General features: G+C 34.8%; 1 protein-coding gene across 1 annotated transcript; it reads left to right on the top strand.

The window, feature by feature from the left end:
- The first annotated feature begins 1795 nt into the window (after window positions 1-1795).
- On the top strand, window positions 1796-18057 carry LOC128217988 (AP-4 complex accessory subunit Tepsin-like). The gene is made up of 12 exons (XM_052925480.1): window positions 1796-1878; window positions 7045-7117; window positions 7396-7487; window positions 8602-8695; window positions 10831-10898; window positions 11710-11776; window positions 13898-13966; window positions 14607-14798; window positions 15653-15794; window positions 16498-16708; window positions 16958-17089; window positions 17791-18057. The coding sequence occupies exons 1-12, from the start codon at window positions 1837-1839 to the stop codon at window positions 17875-17877; spliced, it is 1269 nt and encodes a 422-aa protein (XP_052781440.1). The 5' UTR covers window positions 1796-1836; the 3' UTR covers window positions 17878-18057.
- Window positions 18058-21262: the final 3205 nt, after the last annotated feature.

Genomic DNA, 21262 nt, shown 5'->3' with positions numbered 1-21262 from the left:
ACTTTTTGGAGAGGGGTTGGAGGACATTTCTGGACAATGTCCACTGCCCCTGTGCATCTGCCAGGGATGAAACCCACACCCTCTTGCTCTGTAGGCAGACTACCTTGTTACTATAAAAGCTAACTTTGTACTGTGTCAGATAAAGTGTCGCTGTATACATACCAATTACCGATACACTTTCCCCTCCATTTCAAAATTTGTCCCCCATTATCAGAGACTTGAAAGGTCAATTTTGCGAAGACCTTCAGGCTTATCGTGCACCGTGTGTTATCTATGTTGGGTGCCAAATGTAACAAATTGCTTTGTGAATAGTGGGTATCAAGCCCACTACCGTTTGCTCTCTCTGCAAACATGACCGTGTAGCTGTAAAGCTTACTTTATCTCAAAACGGTATAAGTATGGATATAAACTCATAAGAGTGTTCATATTTAAAGGAATGAAGCTTGGCATAAGAATCCACAGGAGTAATGCTCAACATAGTGAGGGTCACAAGTTACAGTTTGCAGAGGCATAAGTCACATGGTTAAAGCCCCACTTTAGTAACAGTGTCAAAAGTGCCTCTTGGTACCAAGACAAAGCGCATGTTCTTTTATGCCAGTTCAAGTGATTGTTGTGATTTATTTCTGTTAGTTTTTAAAGCTGCACTCTCACAGATTGAACGTTTTGACAACTTTTTTTATTATTTGTCTGGGAACGATCAATTTTTTGCATAAATATTTGCAAACCAGTGATAAAAGACTGATGACAAAATATCTGATTGCAGAGTTTCATATTTCCGCTTCAAAATTGATGTTTAATGCATTATTCTTAAACCGTTAGTAATAGTTTAAGCCATAAAACATTAAATTTGGAATAGAAATATGAAAATCTGCGATCAGATCTTTTGTCAGCAAAATTTTATCACTGTTCGCAGGTATTTACGCAAAAATTTGCTCTTTCCAAGACAAAGAAGGTGGAAAAACGGTTAATCTGTGAGAGTGCAGGTTTAACGTGATTCCAAATGATTTAAAATAACTAGTGTTTGCAGTCAAATCATTTTGTTATAAATTTTCCTAAAAAGCAATCATGCAGAAAAAGTAGTCTGAAGGGAAAGATAAGATGAGGTAAGTTTTATTTGGAGTCGGCAAGATACAAACAATACAACATAAGCTCATGTGAGCTTTTGAACCAACTATTTGTAAACATATTGTATATGGTATAACAAGTGTTTGAAAGCTAAAAGTCAATGGTTTATAAAGTGGCATACTATTCAAGGTATTACACAGTTATTGATAATACATAATAACTTAAAAATCAAAGTTGGTATATAAAGTTAAAATTACTATACATTGTTTAAATAATAGTTTTTAGACTGCTTTGTAAAATACACACACATTACTATTTTTGTGAACAAAACCCCAAAAATGGTAGAAATTTTATTCCCATTGAAGATTAAATTTATATAAATCGGTAGTGCATTCTTTGTGAAACAACAGGAAAATAGACCATGATGATTTTATACGATTAGCAACAATTATTGTTGGCAAATTGTAATCAATCATTGATGACTTTCTTGATAGATGATGAATTTCAGACAATACTCAATCATCGTTTAATATCTATTATTAATATTTGTTAAAAAGAACTATAGAATGCCATCATATAAAGTGATAAAATGGATAAACACATATTTAACTATTCATCATGACTTTTTAGGTCTCAACCAAATCGGAAAACAGTAAGGGGAGACCACAGCGGAGTTGATTAGTCTTGACCGTTCCAAATGAGACCGTATTGACTCGTTACAGGAAATGAACTCTTCAATAGGAGATAAACTGCAGAAAAACTTCAGAGAAAATGACAACTCAGTTATTTTCTAAAATATCTTTTGTTAGCAAGGTATGTTTTTATTTATGCTTTTCGAAAGGCACCCTTACAACTAAGCGAACCGTGCTGCTGGTGAACCCAAACTACCCTTGATATCAGTGTGTTTCTCACCTTTTTGTGAATTGGTTTGTCAAGTGTCACTCGGTACCTTTGACTTGTGAAAATGGTAATACTAGCGAATAGTTGAAAACCTATATTTTTTGAAAGATTTTTTTTGCTTATGCCTCCACATTTGCTTTATCATTGCTAGGTTACTGCAATTGACGCACCCAAAATCGAGATATACATGCGGCGTCTGCAGAGAATTTGCAGATGCCTCAGGGTCACCCTAGGGCATATCCCAGTCGCATTCAGGCCATAGAGGTCACCATTGGATTTTTTAGCTCAGATTAATAACTTTTGTCAGTCTGGCGGCACCCTCACTGTTGCAGCTACTTGGCATTTGTCATAAATCTACAGTGGCTATAGGGACAACTTAAGGTGACATTGCATTATTACTTCAAAGAGCATACAGCAGCCGCAGGTTTCCTGTGTTCACAAATTCTAAATATGCATGCAGTTACCCTATCATTTGTAAATGCTACTTTTTGCATACATGTGAACTCTACTGGCGGTAGGTAAAATATACCGCTTTTGAGACCCCTCTACTGCCATACCGCTTTCCCGTTGAAATCTATTGAAAGCTCTTTTAAAAAACCTCAAAATTATATCAAATTGGCCTAAAATTTTCTTTTAAAAACCTCAGAATTCTATCAACCATGGTAAAATACCCTATTAATCTGTCACTTTAACAACTTGTCAAAGAACTTAACACTTTGGCCCAGATCGTTGCTAAGTTACCAGTACGGTACAAAAGACCACTAATCAGCATTTTTTGTTAATTGGCATCCTACTAATCACCATTTTTTAAAGGGTCGGTATAAAACGCAGCGATTAACGCAGCCAATATAAACATATAGGGAAAACGCAGCGGTAGTGCAGCCAATATAGCCATATAGGGAAAAGGTGTTAATGGCCCTATTACGGGGTACAAGTGTCATTGATTAAACAAACAAACTTTGAAATCATTTATTAAGTGTCACTCTTAACAAAAAAAACATATTGACAGAGATATTTGAGAAATGTACATTATTTATTGAACAAATATAAACAAATGACGGAGGTATTTCTGAAGAACGAGCATGTAATAACATAACAGTATGAACAAAGTATGATAAAAATACACTACATTTCAATATTTCAAGAGTGTCATTTAACATATTTTTCATAAACAGATACATAATGGATATGAAAATAAAACGTATCAGAAAATACGATACATAAAAAACTTTTTCATATGAAAGGCGTGTTACACATGGCGCAATTACAAAATAATTTTGGATAAAGAAATATCTCGGGAATTATAATGTACGGTATAAATGCTATGGAAATAACAAAAAGTACCTTATATTTAATAATGCTTTATTGGACTCATTTATGTTAAATTTATTTACAAAGACCACACATAAACTCGGCATTTACTAGCGAAACGTCAGATGGCGCATTTACACAATATTTATGGTACCATTTGTTGCAGTCGTCGCATTGAACCATATCATCAAAACATGCTAAACATGCTGGAAGGTTACAAATGCAATAATTTTTTATATTTATAGATTTGACGTTTTTCTTTTTCCGCAGACTGATCGTTTTACATGTCAACGGAAATTCGGTTATATCTTCGTTTTCTAAACATTGGAGTAGATGAGATCGCAACTTGTTTGAATCAGATATTAATTGGAAACATTACATTTTACGAACACAGTAAGATGTTATAAAAGCAATGGCATATAATCCACAATCGATACTATTATTCTGTTTCATTACGTCTGGAATCAATACATTTATTTCAGCTTTATTTCTACCATAAATTTGTGAAAGCTGAATTTTTAATCCATCTGGTATTACCAGATCATCTTTTCGCTCATTGCCCAAAGAATCCAACAAATAGATATGTTCTGTGATTCTCTAAAATGGTTGAGACCCAGTGATCATTATGGGTGTGATGAATTTGGGTAGCGGGCGAAGTTACTGGATCCATGGGTAGTTTTAAAATCCACATACCTTCTTTTTCGAGCCGAACAGGCACCTTTTCGGGTTATTGTAAGCCATGAATCGAATTACCAAACTGTTTTTTAAAAAAGAATATTAACAGCTTGTATATGATTTGACGAAATTTTTCGGTTAAGTAATTTATCATCCTTGTCCGATTCTTTTAAATTGAGATTTTTTTTCCAGAAGTTATTTTCTTCACCAGTTTCATCATCCCTACTAATATTCAGTTCTAACATGTCGTCATCTAAGGAAGTTTCGGAAATTTTGGGAATTTTTTCTATTTGTTCATCATGGAATTGTAATTTTCTTTTATTTCCAGTATTTCTCACAGTCTTCTTTAACCCTTTGCATGCTGGGTAAATTGTCGTCTGCTCTAAAATGTCATCTGGTTTATTCTAAATTTCTTTCAATTTACTTAAAACTTCGGGGATATATTGACTGAGTGGCAAACAGCTTGGAACCTGACCAGGCGCCGAGTTACTCGGTGTCTGGTCTGGTTCCAAGCTGTTTGCAAAGCCTTTAAAATCGCCATCAGCAGCTTAAGGGTTAAGATTGATTTCGGTGTTGATTCGCCGATTCTAATTTTAGGTGTTCAAATCAGAGGCTCCAATTGAGTATTCAAAACATAACATTCAAGCGTATGGAATAAATTATCATATTATCATATTAGCTCCTGTCCCTGGTCAAGTACATGACAAACGGATTAGCACGTTTATTGATAAACACGGACAGCTTCTGTTGGTTCTTGATTACGTCTAATTAAGTCAAGCGGACAATATTCAGGTTATATTAAACAGGATTTGTGTAAGGCTCTTATGAACAGAACAGAATATTTATTAGCTTAGGCCAAAAAAAAAAATAGGTTCGTTTCCGGTCTCCTTCCCAAAAAAAAGAGGGTAGGTAGGTAGGCATTTTTGTTGTTTTTTTTTGTTTTTTTGGGGGGGGGGGGAAGTGATCTAGAATAGAAGGCGGCTGACTTTTATTCAAAAACAACCATATTAACTGCGTATGAGACAATTTTAAAAGGTACTAAAGCATAAAATGTAAATACAAGTCCATTCATTTATTAAGAACTGTATAATGTGTATTAATTATAATGTATAGATATACATTTTCTAGAATATAAATGCATGTATTGTTGAACATGTTTGTCTGTATGACAGATGTCGAAAAAGAGTGCCTCAGATTTGTCAATTTTTCATATTTACCAATTTCACATTTGTGCTATAATGCTATTCTTATATTTGATAGAATATTAAAATTCCAAACATTGTCAGAAGCTGTTTTTGTCACTTCAATGATCTCCGAAGTACACCTGACCCGTGTTCACAAAGCGTTTCCATTCTCAACTGAATTAAGAGTATGAAACTTAATTTCTTATTTAAATCTCAAAAATATGTTTAGTACTAAATTTAAGACACTAACTATTTGAAAGTGATACCGTAATTCACCTAAGAGTTCGGACACCTTAAATTAATTATTTTTTTCGCTGTCCGAAAACATAGAAAATTACCATTTTTACATTTTATTTACATGTTTGTTTAACCTGCCTTTTTTCTTCATGTTTGCATTTTACCACTTATTAATTTATCCGTAGTAATCAATGGTCATAAACTTATTTATTAAGCCTGTAGTGAAAATCCTTCATCAAGTTAATTAAAACACCATTTTATACATGCATTGAACTGAATAAACACATTCTATCGGCTTCAGATCAAAGAGTCACACTATGTGACGTCACATAACTTACAGTTATACCCACGAGGATCTCGTGGAGAGCATGGACATTGCTATGCAGGATTAATATATAACTGTACGATTATTGACTGACGAACTCGACATGGGTGCCGCCATTTTAATAGACTGCTTATCAAATTACCGAATTCGAAATGAGACCAAAGAATTAACGGAAAGAAAGTACCGAAAAGTACTAAATATGCGCGCAGTTAACTTTTACACCAATAAAAAGTATAGGGTCGGCGCGGAAATAAGAGGGTCGGTCGGGCGACCGGAAACAGACCTATTTTTTTTTTTGGCCTTATCGTCATAATAACACATATACAAACACAAAACATATATATATATATATATAAGGCATGCAACAATTTTAACATATGGCATATTATACACTAAAATCATTTGATTTTATTGTTTCTGGGATATAAATGTGAGAATTAATTAATATTATATGGTATAATTTTTAATTGAATATTACATACAGTGGGACATTATTTAAGATCATGTGAAAAACGAAGATATCTGAGTATCTATGTTGGTTATACATATTTCTAATAATAATATTTCTGTGTCCAGTTTTGTGCAATTGTATGTAATATTTTAATTTGCATCATATTTGAGAATAACATAACAATGTTAAAAGTCATCATTAATGGCTTGTATTCTGTTTAAGGCCTAATACTAGAAAACTTCTTAAACAAAAACATGAATATGTTCGATTTTGTATCCTGGATAGCATAATGTCACTATATTTTGTGAGTCTATGTACTGGTGTAAGTATTTAACTTGACTGTGTCCAAACACTACCTTAACTTACCTTATTGGAAATACACATTTTTGTATCTGGTCAATACTACCAATACGTTTTTTAATATGTTATATCAAGAAAATCAATTTATTCCTTCCTTTTGTAGCACTAAGAATGATTTTTTTTAAAAAGCTGCGTTTTTCCTCTATATATATATTGGCTGCATTGCTGCGTTTTATACCCTAAAAACGCAGCCTGCATATTGCAGCCTGCGTAAATCGCTGCATTTTATACCAACCCTTTTTTAAATGTCATTACAATAATATACATTATTAAACTGTCTGAACATTTTAAAGAAAACAACATTTCCAAGGTGTTATTAATTATCTACAGTGTATAAAGTTTTACGACATTTTGCAATTAACATACACAATTCTGCAGTCATCTGCACTAACACAACAGCTCTTGTTTTGTTGTTGTTGTTGTTTTTGTTATTGGAGAGTACTGGTACTTGTTGTGAGTGTTTTAAATAAACCTACATTATTATAGCTCTGGATTGTAAATGTAGGCTAAATTATTGTTCGTTGTTGTATTTTCAGATTGCTGATTTGATGAAAGCCACATCTGATGATGACAAGCCGATACCTGGTTATTTATATAAAGATGTGTCTGGTATTTATATTATACTTCATGTTCTAAATCACATTTCTTTTTTGAAGCATTGTAATAAAATGTACATTGTATGTTCAACAGTAGAGCATTTCTATAACAATGATGAAGAATTGATTCTCAAGACTCAGTCTGACTGCTAGAGCAACTCAAGCTCACTACAGTGTCAAGGTGACTTGAATTCTCAAGTTTAAAGTTTGGGGTAAGCTCTGAATTTAATATTATGTTTTTGTTTAAATGCACTTTTGATACATATATGTTGTGACTGATTTTTTTTCCAGACATAACTCACAGTTCGTTGGAAAACTGTGAGACCTGTGTTGGCTTCCTAGTTGAGCGGCTACAGCACGAGTCAAACCATGTCAAAATAAAGGTATACTTTTCTTCTGATTTGTTTTACTTCATCTGGGTATGAAAGTAGAATTACTTTAAATTACTTTAGTTGCGAAAACATCTCCAACCTCAGTTAAACAAAATTTAGTAAAAATGTATTTTTTGCTGGAACTCTTTTGTGCGTAGTGAAAATATATGCATATGCATGTGATTGTGGTTGTCATGGATATGCGCGCAGTGATTCAGATTATGTTAATAGTCAAATCGTTCTTTAAATAGTTCTGATGAGAGTGAAGCATTATTTCTTGAAAGGTGCATGAAAACTTTTTATGGTGACATTTGAAGCAAGAAATAATTAATTAGCATTCTAAATATTGCCACAAGACAAGGTTTCAATGATGCTACATACGACAGTCTTCAACAAGGGAGGTAATTACAATGTGATGACCATTAAAAAGGAGTTCCATACGGGTTCTTGTTTTATCTTTGCCCGAATTTAATAGTTTCTACCATGGTTAAATATTTGGATCTTCTTATCTGATGTGGAATCTTTCTGACCCTAATATTTAATCAGTTTATGTTGATTACGGTAATCATCTTAAAACAACCCATGTATTGTTCAGGCTTCAAAACCATTATATTTATAAAAATTAGAATGAACAACATCATTTGATAGCATCTTTTGTTTTCACAAACATGATGTTGAAAGTTACTCTAAGATGTTTGCCTGCGTTGTAATTACTTCACATTTGACAATGTTTTTGCACAAAAATAGATTTCTTTTGTAAACATTGTCATTTTATAACAATAAAGTAATTGAAATGTTGATATATTTATAGAATATAAACCACTTTCATAGAATGGTGAGAAATTTGAATCTTATCAGTGCTTTTAAATGACTGGTTTCTTTTGGAAGACATTGAATTAGGTGAGGAATGGTACATTTATAAAATAATAAAATTGCTTTAACGGAGGTTAGACTATATTTTCTGTCAACGTTGAGCAAATTTAAATTCAAATTATATCAAGAGCCACAATTTTGTTTAAAGATGCAATGTCTGACAGGGCCAAAATAGGTTTAGTCCAAATATTCAAGAAAATCCTCATGTACAGCTGGAATTTTGAAAAACTGTGTTGGTGTTTGTGAATTTCAGGTGTTGAAGTTAATGAAGTATATAGTGAAGAATGGGCATCCTAACTTCCGACTCGGGTTGATGAAGAAATCTACAATCATCCAGGAGAATACAAGTATGGACACATGCTGATAGTGAAGAGTGTTGATTTAACGTGTGTTTTTAGGATATAAAGCTGCTTTTAAGAATCGATTGTTGAAGTACATGTATATATATATATATTTAATAAAATATGTATATAAAAATCTGCGATCTGATTTTTTGAAAGCAGTCTTATGTAACTGGTGTCCATGGATTTCCTTAATATATCATTCATGTTGTAATAAGAATAATCCTCTGCTTTTTCAATATAAAGCCTGTAGATAAACCATAAGTGTATTATGAACTGTAATAATAAATAAGGTACGTTGTGTATATTTATGCCCCCTTTTGAAAAAAGTGGGGTATATTGTTTTGCACATGTCGGTCGGTCGGTCGGTCGGTCGGTCGGTCGGTCTGTCGGTCGGTCGGTAGGAATACCAAATGGTTTCCGATCAATAACTTGAGAACGCTTTGACCGAGGGACCTCATACTTGGTATGTGTATTGGTCATCACCAGCAGATGAACCCTATTGATTTTGAGGTCAGTGGGTCAAAGGTCAAGGTCAGTGTGACCTTTACATGAAAAACGGTTTCCGATCAATAACTTGAGAACGCTTTGACCCAGGAACCTCATACTTGGTAGGTGTATTGGTCATGACCAGCAGATGAACCCTATTGATTTTGAGGTCAGTGGGTCAAAGGTCAAGGTCAGTGTGACCTTAACATGAAAAACGGTTTCCGATCAATAACTTGAGAACGCTTTGACCCAGGGACCTCATACTAGGTAGGCTTATTGGTCATGACCAGCAGATGAACCCTATTGATTTTGAGGTCAGTGGGTCAAAGGTCAAGGTCAGTGTGACCTTTACATGAAAAACGGTTTCCGATCAATAACTTGAGAACGCTTTGACCCAGGAACCTCATACTTGGTAGGTGTATTGGTCATGACCAGCAGATGAACCCTATTGATTTTGAGGTCAAAGGTCAAGGTCAGTGTGACCTTAACATGAAAAACGGTTTCCGATCAATAACTTGAGAACGCTTTGACCCAGGGACCTCATACTAGGTAGGCTTATTGGTCATGACCAGCAGATGAACCCTATTGATTTTGAGGTCAGTGGGTCAAAGGTCAAGGTCAGTGTGACCTTTACATGAAAAACGGTTTCCGATCAATAACTTGAGAACGCTTTGACCCAGGGACCTCATACTTGGTAGGTGTATTGGTCATGACCAGCAGATGAACCCTATTGATTTTGAGGTCAGTGGGTCAAAGGTCAAGGTCAGTGTGACCTTTACATGAAAAAACGGTTTCCGATCAATAACTTGAGAACGCTTTGACCCAGGGACCTCATACTAGGTAGGCTTATTGGTCATGACCAGCAGATGAACCCTATTGATTTTGAGGTCAGTGGGTCAAAGGTCAAGGTCAGTGTGACTGTAAGCTGAAAAAAGGTTTTCTGATTGTCCATATTTTTTTAATGCATGCACAGATGATTGGGATTGATGTATAAATGTTTGTATAGAAATGATTTTCTTTTATGTTACTATTTTAGTTGGGCATTTATTTGCCTTCTTAAGTTATCATAAGTAGATGACCTGCCTCATATGCATCCAATGACAAATCAGCTGTCATTTCAGTCCATGCATATTTCATTCAATTGTCCAAATATTTCTGGCAACTTGGCGCTCAGGGGGCATAATGTTTGACAAACATCTCTTGTTTAAAGCTGCACTCTCACAGATTGAACATTTTGACAACTTTTTTTATTTTTTGTCTTGGAACGAGCCAATGTTTGCGAAAATCCATGGACACCAGTTACATAAGACTGCTTTCAAAAAATCAGATCGCAGATTTTTATATATAAGTTTAAAAAATGATGTTTTATGCACTTTACTTTAACCTTTAGTAACGGTTTAAACCATAAAACATTCATTTTCGAACGGAAATATGAAACTCTATGATCTTATTTTTTGTCAGCAATCTTATATCATTGTTTTGCAAATATTTACGCAAAAATTTGCTTTTTCCAAGACAAAATATAAAAGTTGTTAAAACGGTCAATCTGTGAGAGTGCAGCTTTAACTTCCTTTTCAGAAACTGTCTCCTTCTAATGACAATAAAAAAGTAATGCTGGGTATTAAAATCTCTTTTGTTTTAATTTTGATCAGAACACAGTGGACCTCCAGACCCGTTACATGGTGATGTTCCCTACAAAATGGTCAGAAAAACTGCGCAGGTGAGCACAAGCTAAACATTATATGTTGTACAGTGTCTCTTTTCAAATCCCATTTTTAGAAGAATGTATGTGTAACTTTTTCTGTTTAAGTTGAAATAAAAATAGTTTATATCTATATTGTGAAGCCAAATTTCCTGCAATTTTTTTTTTTAACCCAGTGGCTTGATTTTGAAGACAGCTGAAGGCTGATATAAATTACTCTCGAATCTGTTTACTGGATAGAAACAAGGACTGGTGTTGTTGTTTTTAAGAGGCAATGAGCTACTACCCCTGGTTGGGATTGAACTCAAAGCCTTTTGTGTTATAGGCAGACACCTATACCATTAGAACACTCTCATCCTTTTTGAACCCACATCCTTTTTCTGAGAAGCGAACATCTATACCACTGGACCTTTCTCATTTTGGTGGGGATCAAACCAACAGCCTCCTAGGTGAGAGGCGGACAGCAGTAACACTTTTATTCTCTAGTTATTGTGGGTATTAAACCAACAATCTCTCGGGTTTGAGGACAACAATTATACCACAAGATCACTCTCACCCTGTTGGGAAATCTAACCCACAACCTCTTTGGTGAGAGGTGGACACCTATGCCACTAGACCACTCTCACCCTGGTGGGGGATCTTACCCATGACCTCTTGGGTGAGAGGCTGCGTCCTATACCACTAGACCACTTTCACTCTCATTGCAATTTTTATGATGTCATTTAATATGATAAAATTGTCCCGTAGTAGAATATTAATTTCAGATTTTTTTGATTTTTTTTATTTTGGTGTGATGGTTTTTATGAAAGTGATGACTTTTATTCTTCAGGCAGTGTTGGAGCAGCTGTTTGACTGTGAGGTCACTCCGCAGAAAAGCAGCCCTGGCTTCAGTCATGGTAAGTCTTCCAGGAGCTTGGTTCTCAAACAATCCTGATAAAGCAGCTACTTTGATTATTCATACAAGGGTATCAATATTTTCTAAGCAGAATTATGAAAAAGATAATGGTAATCAACTTAATTCAGTTCAATGTGTCAGCAATTTCTTTTTAAATTTTTCGAAAAATTAGCCCCAGTGGCTGGTTTCATATGAAAAGGTTACCAAAGTGAATGACTTCTCTGATCACTTGTTATTCTAAACTTGGTGGTATTAGTATGAGTATGTTTGTTTGAAAGGCAGGTATCCTGGCTGGCAGTTATGAGTTCTTCAAACTGGTTGTTTCCACTCAATAGCTTGAGTTAGGATTGACATAAAGTGATAAAACTTTGATTTTAGGAAGCTTATCTGGAGACATTCCTTGGTATTGCAATTAAAATATGTGGCGTCAAGTTTGCGGTTACCAAAAATAGAAAAATTGGTCTCCGCTGAATAACTTAAGCTTGGATTGAAGTGTAGTGTAGCAAGCTAATGTAAAGACATACTTTTGAAATGCATTTGGGGTTAGTCGAGTTAAGGTCTATGTTGTTGTTATTAAAATTAGAAAACTGATCCACTTAAAAACTTGAATTACAATGATAACCTATCATATAGCAAGTAAATGTGAAAACATACTTTTGGATTGAATTTGGGATCAGCGGGCTCAAAGTCAACTTTGCTGTTTTTCTAACAGTAGAAAACCTGTATCAGATCAATAACTTGAGTTAGGTTTGACATATAGTGATGAAACTTGGTATTCAGCCAGCTTATGTGGAGAATTTGCATTTTGAATATTTGGGGTCAATGTTGCTGTTACTTAAAATAATAAATGGTTTCTACTCAAGAACAGTTAGGTTTGACATAATTATAGTGATGAAACTTGGTATTTAGCCAGCTTATGTGGAGAATTTGCATTTTGAATATTTGAGGTCAATGTTGCTGTTACTTAAAATAATAAACGGTTTCTGCTCAAGAACAGTTAGGTTTGACATATAGTGATGAAACTTGGTATTTAGCCAGCTTATGTGGAGAACTTGCATTTTGAATATTTAGGGTCAATGTTGCTGTTATTTAAAATAGAAAATGGTTTCTGCTTAATAACAGTTAGGTTTGACATATAGTGATGAAACTTGGTATTTAGCCAGCTTATGTGGAGAACTTACATTTTGAATATTTGAGGTCAATGTTGGAATGTCCGCTCAAGAACGTTAGTTAGGCTTGAAGTATAGTGATGAAACTTGGCCTGTATATTGTAGCAAGCTAATGTGAAGACAAACATTAGGAATGCATTTGTGTTGGATCAAGGTCAGGGTTGCTTATAAAAATAGTTTATATTCAGTAACTTCAGTTAAGAATGAAATAAATGAACTTTGGTATATAGCAAGTGCATATGAAGACCTACCTTTGAATTGAGTTATGGTAAAGAATGTCATCATCATGTATTGTGATGAAAGATATTGTATAACAAGCTCATTGAGATGTACAATGAGATGACGATTGGCTAGGTGATTGGCTAGGTGAAGGTCACTATTACAGATTGGCTAGGTGAAGGTCACTATTACAGATTGGCTAGGTGAAGGTCACTATTACAGATTGGCTAGGTGAAGGTCACTTTTACAGATTGGCTAGGTGAAGGTCACTATTACAGATTGGCTAGGTGAAGGTCACTATTACAGATTGGCTAGGTGAAGGTCACTATTACAGAAATTAGAAACATAGTTTTCAATCACTAACTTGTAAGTTGATGATGTGAAGTAATGAAACTGGATGTTTGAAAACATATCTTGGGATTGCATTTTGGGTGATTAGGGATAGTTGTTTCTGTAAGAGATTGCTCAATAACTTATAATAGATGACACATAGTGATGAATTAAAGTTAAGAAATAAACTAGAAAAAGTAAAAAGTATGAATTTGAAATACTTATCCAGTTGAATTAATTGTGTTGATTTGTGTTTGTATGAAAAAAGGTTTCATAAGTTAGAAAAGAACATGAAACAATTTTTTGCAGATATAACTGGGTCCCATGTTGAGATGTTGTATATGCTAGCTACTGTATGTACGGACTTTACAATCGCAATAGTGACTTTATCATGGTTATTTCAGTTGGTATTGGTCCGTCTACGAGTGGTGGAAAAATGGAGGGATTTGGTAACACACCGCAGTTCAGCAACAGTAAGATTTCAACCAGCTTAGTTTGAACTTAAAAGTTTGGTACTTAGGTTTTTTACTTTTATTGTTGTTAATAACTTTTCCCAAACCTTATTCTAACCTCATCTTTCTACACCTTAGAACTCCAATGTACATAATAGTTTTTTATGTATATGCCATGTTGGGCATAAAACAGTGATGGAGGATTGTCGAAATTCTAAATCACCAATGATTGATTGTGATTTTCAACAATCAGTTATTGCTGTAAGTGAAATCTTATTTGTATGCAATTTTTGTATGCATTTGTATGTACTTTTATTGAAATGAACACGATAAAATTTCATCTGAAATACATCTGAAAGTGCTGATTTTTCTGATATTTTACCAAATTCACATGTTTAAACTATGTTTGGCTCTCCATTATTCGATTAACAATTATTGTTATTTTCAAAATAAAGGTGATATTAAATCTGTCTGGTTGAATGTCCTTTTCTGTAATTTATGAATACCTTGGGTCAGAAACAAATTCTGGAAACAGCTCCTTTTTGTGCTAACTATCAGTTTAGTTATAAAATCTCTGATATTTCAGAGCCAGGGTTATTGTTTGAGTCCAATTTTTAATCACTTTGTCATGCTCAGTTTATGTTTGGTTTGGTTTCTCCAGAATCCCTTGGTGAGAGCCTGAAGGACTCGCTGGTGTCAGCTGCCCTGAGGCTGGGAGAGGGGGGTGAGGATAGGGAGCGTGAGGTGCTGGGCTCGCTAGAGGGCAGCACAGGCTACACTCCTCCTCAACCTGCCTTCACACAGGCCCCACCTGCACAGACAGAGGTCCCCATGGTGGAAAAGGCTAAACCAGGTTAGAAACAATTCTAGGCAAATACAATAACTGAATCAAATTTATTTTCTGTTTACAATTAATTATTGGGGACATGTTTTTTTGGCCATGTCCATCAGTCAGTCAGTCAGTCTGTATGTCACACTTTGTTTTTGCTCAATAACTACAGAACACTTGGACCCAGGAACTTCATACTTGGTATGCAGGTTGGTCATGACCAGAGGATGACCTCTGATGATTTTGAGATCAATAGGTCAAAGCGCAAGTTAACCGTGACCTTGAGGTGAAAAAAGTTCCACTCCATAACTGAACCATCATTTATGCTTTGTTTTTGGTAATATTGAATAAGAGAAAAGTTATGGCAAAACCTTAATTTCAGTTGATTACTTGTCATATTGCTGGTTAGTTTTAGCTTTTCTGTTTTTCAATATAAGAAAGTGGAAATATTGCCTTAGACTTAAAAATTAAACTTGGTACACGTGAAGTGTTTCATTATTTTATTCAATATTCTTATACTTATTATATTTTGTCAAGAGACTGTTTATAACATGTCTATGGAAATAAACATTTCTGTCTGTCTTAACATGAAAGGTGCTGACTCATTAAACTACAGACAAATGTCATAGATTAACATCAGTCTCGCATTTAGGACATAATAAATGGTTTAGCATGTTAAAGTTGTCACAGACAATAGGTACATGTACAGCAAGGTCAATAACTCTTTAATCAGTGGTGAGTTATGCCCCTTGTTGACTAAAAACAAAGACAAGTAGTTGTTCACTTGCCTACTCTTGTCAATTTCATTAGAAATAAGTAGCAAGTTCAATGTTTCCATTAAAACAGTTTCCACTAAAACTATTGATTTCAATGTTTAGCTCCAAAGCACATTCCTGGCAAGGCAGGGGGAGGCTGGGATGACAGTGATGATGATGATGACGATGATGATGTCACTGATGATGTCATCACTGCTGATGATGATGTCATCAGCTCAGGCAACCAATCAGATGTTGCCCATAGGTGAAAACTTTGTCATACTGAAATATTATTGATGTTCATTAATATTATGAAATCATGGTGGCACAGAGGTGACATCCGCAACACTTAATTTATATTGTGGCCACAACTTAGTAAATTGTGGCCACAACCTGGTACAATAGCCACAATATAAATAGAGTGTTGCGGATGTCACCTTTGTGCAACTCAGAACATTGTCAGCATGATATCTAGGGCAATGGTTAATATTGGTAAATTCACAGAAAAATCCCTTAATAAATTTAACACAGATTATCCAATCATCATGAAACTAGGCCAAATGTTTTTTCGATATTGACCATAGGGAATATGGGTCATCTCTGGTAAAAAAATAAGTATACATACAAAAGAAGCCCAAATATTAAGACAAAAATTTATGTTAAAGTTTCTAATTCCTTTCATAAATTCAACAGTGTTTATCCATTTTTCAAGAAGTTCATTTAGAATATTTCTGAGCATAAAATTTGAAACCAGTATTTTTTTTAAATTTAATTTAATGATGTTAGCTATGTTAGCTAAGAATTTGAGCTGTGTATAAAATTTCTCTAAACTGTTCTTATAGCATGTCTGTATAATTTGAGCATTTATCAGGAACCTTAATCCTTGACGAATGACCTTTGACAGTACTTGTCCACAAATACAAATTTTGGGGAAAAAATGATTGATTTAGTTCTACTTTCTTTCACAGGTTAGATAATGTATCTGTGAGTGATTTTGAGTCTGAGTATGGCCTGGTAACAAGCTACCTGGGGAAACCTGGCCTAGTTAACAGTCCTTTGCTGAAGAGACAACAGCTCAAGGAATTCCTACAAGAGTGTGGTAGTCTCAACTGTGATAGGGTGGTGGATATTGTCAACACAAAATTGAGCCAATCCGGGGCAAATGAAAGAGAGATTATTGTGAGTACCTGCTGGGGTATTTTCTTTTTGAATAGAACAGTTTTACCTGGTCTTACTTTCGAGACTTGTTTAGAGCCTTTTGTTGGATGGTGTTACAGGTATCGATTATCTGACATCATGTTCTCTTGCTTAGAAGAAAAATATTGGTTTTATGTTGGACTGCATTTCTTCATTAAATAAGCTTAATTCTGTTTAATATAACATTTCATCATATTGTGTTTAAAAAATGATACATTTTTCTTCCTAAAGAGAGACCTGCAGTTGCTTGAGACATTGACAACATCTGACCTGGTCAGTCTGGAGTGGATTGTCAGTGTGTGTGAGACCAGCCTGGTCGCTCTGGTCAGTTCTGGACATAAGGCGGGCAGCAAGGCAAGAAAGGTGAGTTAATCTATTGTTTAGGTTCCTGTGGACAGTGTGTGTGAGACCAGCCTGGTTGCTCTAGACATAAGAATGGCAGCAAGTCAAGGAAGGTGGGTTAATCTATTGTTAAGGTAACTGTGGATAGTGTGTGTGAGACCAGCCTGGTTGCTCTGGTTAGTTCTGGACATAAGACAGGCAGCAAGGCCAGGAAAGTGGGTTAATCTATTGTTTAGGTACCTGTGGACAGTGTGTGTGAGACCAGCCTGGTTGCTCTGGACAGTTCTGGTCATAAGACAGGTAGTTAGACCTGGAATATGGGTTTATCTATTGTTAAGATACCTGTGAACAGTGTGTGCGATACCTGCCTGGTCACTCTGGTCAATTCTGGAAATGATGGGCAGCAAGACCAGGAAGGTGGGTTCATGTATTGTTTAGGTACCTGTGGGCAGAGAGTTTGAGACCAGCCGGGTCCCTTTGGTAAGTTTTAGATATAAGATGGGTAGAAAGACCTGGATAGTTGGTCTAAGGTTAAGCTGGGTATTGTTTAGCAAGTGATTTGAAATAAGTGCTTTATTTGGTTATGTATCCTTTTGGTGTTTGTTTTCAAGTTCTACAGGCCTTCTCTTGGCACTGGGAAAACAGAAAGTTACTGTTATATATTTTCGAAGTTTAATCTAAATTGATAAACTATCTGTATTTTTTTCATGGTGTTATTTCAGCTGATCCGAATCCTAGAGAAGCTTACAAGTCACAGCCATATACTGCCATTACCTGGGGAACAAGCCATGAGAGATAATGAAACTTAGCTACATGCTGATGTCCCATGTTTACTTATTCGTTATGATTCATTAATAAAAAATATGTGTTTAACCTGTGGTCATGACTTGCTGTGAAATAAATTTAGTCAAGAGGGTAATAAAAAGTAAACTCTCGGTCACATATCCACTGACAAAAGAATAAATATCTATACACATAAGACCTTTCTCGGTTTGTCATATAAAACACAGTTTTCTAGCCGTTGGCACATGCTTTTTTCAGGAAAAAAAATTAGCAAAAATACTAAGTTACCAAACCTGTATCACCAGTGCTGCTAATGAGCTGAATAACACAAACCTGACTCCCAATACCAACGCTACATGCATTCCAGAAATGTTATCCCAGTAAGAATTTCAAGCGAAGATACATCGTTTTGTTTCATTTCAAGTGGAATGCATACTAAGATGAAATCCAGTAAGAACTCTATACTTCTAACGATTTTTTAAAAAAATTTAATTTCTTAAATTAACGTCATATCTTGTAAATTGATAATAGGACCAATAACTTAATCCTACTCCCAGGTTCACGTCATAATTTGTTACATGTTCATACCGCATTTAAACACATCAAGTTAAGAACATTGAAAGAAACTAGCATGTTTTACATATTTACATCAAAAAGGAACTAGTTTATTCAAATAAACTTCTCATCATGAAAACAAAATGGGAAAAAAACATGACTTGCTGGGATATTGTTTTTTCATTTTTTGCAATTTTTTTTTCGAAATGAAATACAGCCAGTTATATAACATATGTGCAATACAGACAAATAAGTCATGATAATAGCTTGAAACAAGGTATAAAATGTGTTTTTCTTTCCTACTAATCACTATTGTAATTCAACAAGAAGTTGCTGTTTCGTTTTTTTGTTTTTAATGAAAACACAACTTTGAATGAACAATTTTGATGTTAAACCATCTTAATGATGAGAAAATTGTTTCATTATAGAAGCATAAAGTACCATATGTAAGTCTGTTCATCAGTCCGTTCCAACAGTTTCTAATCTATCACTGAACTTCTGAAGAAAGCTTCAGTAGGTCTAAGGTCTAGGTCAAACACTGTTTTATTGCATGTGGAAGCCACAATGCCCTACACATGAAGAGGCAAGATACCAAACTGCTCTTTAAAGGTCAGGTTGATGGCAGGGTAACAAATTATATACTGTTGCTCCTGGCTGTTGCTAACGCCTAAGCGATGAGTAACCTAGAGCAAACTCCAACGCTGTTTGTTTGTTTAGGTCAGAAAAGGGGGTATGACTCATAATTTTTAAAAGTAATGTGTGGGGTTTTGCTTGTTATTGATGTATTGTCTTTGGCAACCTGAATAGAAAGATCTTTTTGAATGCCTGAAACGGCCTAAGTGTAATGGCAATATTAAATTTCTGTACAATATTGATGACAATGCAACCAAGGCCATAACATTAACTTTGTTTTTCTTTCTTAAAAAGCATAAATTCTTAACATGAGAGATACCCTGAGTTAGAGCAGTTCTTATAAGGACAAATGTCTTTGTACTGATGGCTCTGGCTAACTGCCTGTGTAAGTCTACACCTGAAGCGGGAAAGAAACAAACTGCTCCTTGTAAGTCAGGTTGATGAAAGCGTTACCAAATACATTTGTGGCTCTTGGCTGTTGCTAACCCTTGCAGAATAAGCGATTGGTATTCAAACACATACTCTAGCTCATGACGAAAGACAACACATGGTTTTGCATGATATGACCAAGTCTACACAGTGTCTATGCCTCTTAAAAATAATTCAAACAATGCCTTAATATATTTCAAGCTATAAAAATATGTTAAGATGTAAATATCATTGTGTTAAGAATTACACTATTACATTAGAAGTGTGTACATCGACATAACATTACAAAGCATTTCACAAGTGTACACGTTATCATTTGTACAGCACCACATGTTTTGAGGTTTTAATCTTTTAAAAACCTGCAATTAAAAGCAACTAAGAATAGTAGAATCTTCTTTGACATTGAGAAGTTCACTTCAAACAGTTGTTACGAATATTTACAGTATTTTGGGATGTTTTCATAACAAATTAGTCAAATGTGTGTATGTTGACATGCCAAGTTTGGAAAATATTGTCATAATGTTCTTAAAAAGTAAAACGTTTTGCAAGACAACACATTATTTTTTTTGGAAAGCTTATGGATTAGTGCAGCCCATAGGCTTAGTTTCAGGTTTCACAGCCGAATTCAATCATCAGCACCATATGATGACTTCATATAACTTGTCGCCTCTTTGATATACAGATGAAACTTCCAAACATTCTGTTTGCAATGACTTTATTTCTTCCATGGCATCTCTTTCATATATTTGGAAAATGAAAGGCAAAGAAACTGACACCTGTGCAAGACCTACTTTGGATTATCTCCATTCCGATCTTGCACCATTTACTTAATGTAAAACTTCATGCATTAAGTTGAATTAATATGTGAGTTTGGTTTGTGGTCATCAAGCAGGACAAGTGGGTTTTCTCCAGGTTCCCCCACAACACAAGACCATACTCACGCGTAAAATCGGGCCAACTAGAGTGAATAATATCATGTAATAACTTGTTTCACAATGTGTAAAATAAATATGTTTAAACTAAACTAATAAATATTCAACCACATTCTTCCTATGACACCCCTCTTCATTAATTTGAACTTGAGACAAGGAACCATGATTACCAGTACAAATAGTCTCAAGTCTGACTTCAGTGGTGACACTGCTTATCCTCATTTAATTATAATTTTATTTTAAGTTTAGTTTTGAAGGAGTCTTGCTGAATTGTATTACTATTCACAGTGTAACTATGGTTAACATTAATTTCTATAATGATTATTTATAATTTAAGAGCTTTTCTAAAACTCTTCGTAATCACGGCCCCAGCTCACACCCTAAAAGCAGGATTCATATGCCATGTGTCTACCACATTGTAATTAATCTTGTCTGTACTTGATTGTAGATCTTTAAAAAGATGCTGTTGACTCTGGTCCTGTTCTTCTTGTTTACAACTTGACTTGCAGAAACAATAAAGTTTTGCCTCACCTTAATCTCAGTCTGGTTGCTCCTAATCGTTTGAAGTGTTTTCCTATCACAGTTCCAGTTATTGGTTAGCTTTATCTGGCCGAATTGCAAGTGTTTAACGTTATTTCAAGATGTTAAATGTTGTAATGTACAAAAAAGTGTATTATAAGATACAGGTGTCATGGCAACTTACTCTCGAGGTCCCGTGATGACCTCATTTATCTTAGACAACTATAGTTCTCTCTAGTTTGATGTCTAGTTTGGTCTACCTTGAGGCCGATGTACTTAAAGGCTCTATTCTCGGCCCCTTTTTATTTTTAATGACAAAGTTGTCAATATTGGTACCAGTAGA

The sequence above is a fragment of the Mya arenaria genome, chromosome 2 (genome assembly GCF_026914265.1).
Source record: "Mya arenaria isolate MELC-2E11 chromosome 2, ASM2691426v1".
NCBI classification, from domain to species: Eukaryota; Metazoa; Mollusca; class Bivalvia; order Myida; family Myidae; genus Mya; species Mya arenaria.
The sequence above is the reverse complement of the archived record's forward strand: the minus strand, read 5'-3'. Positions and strand labels throughout refer to the sequence as shown.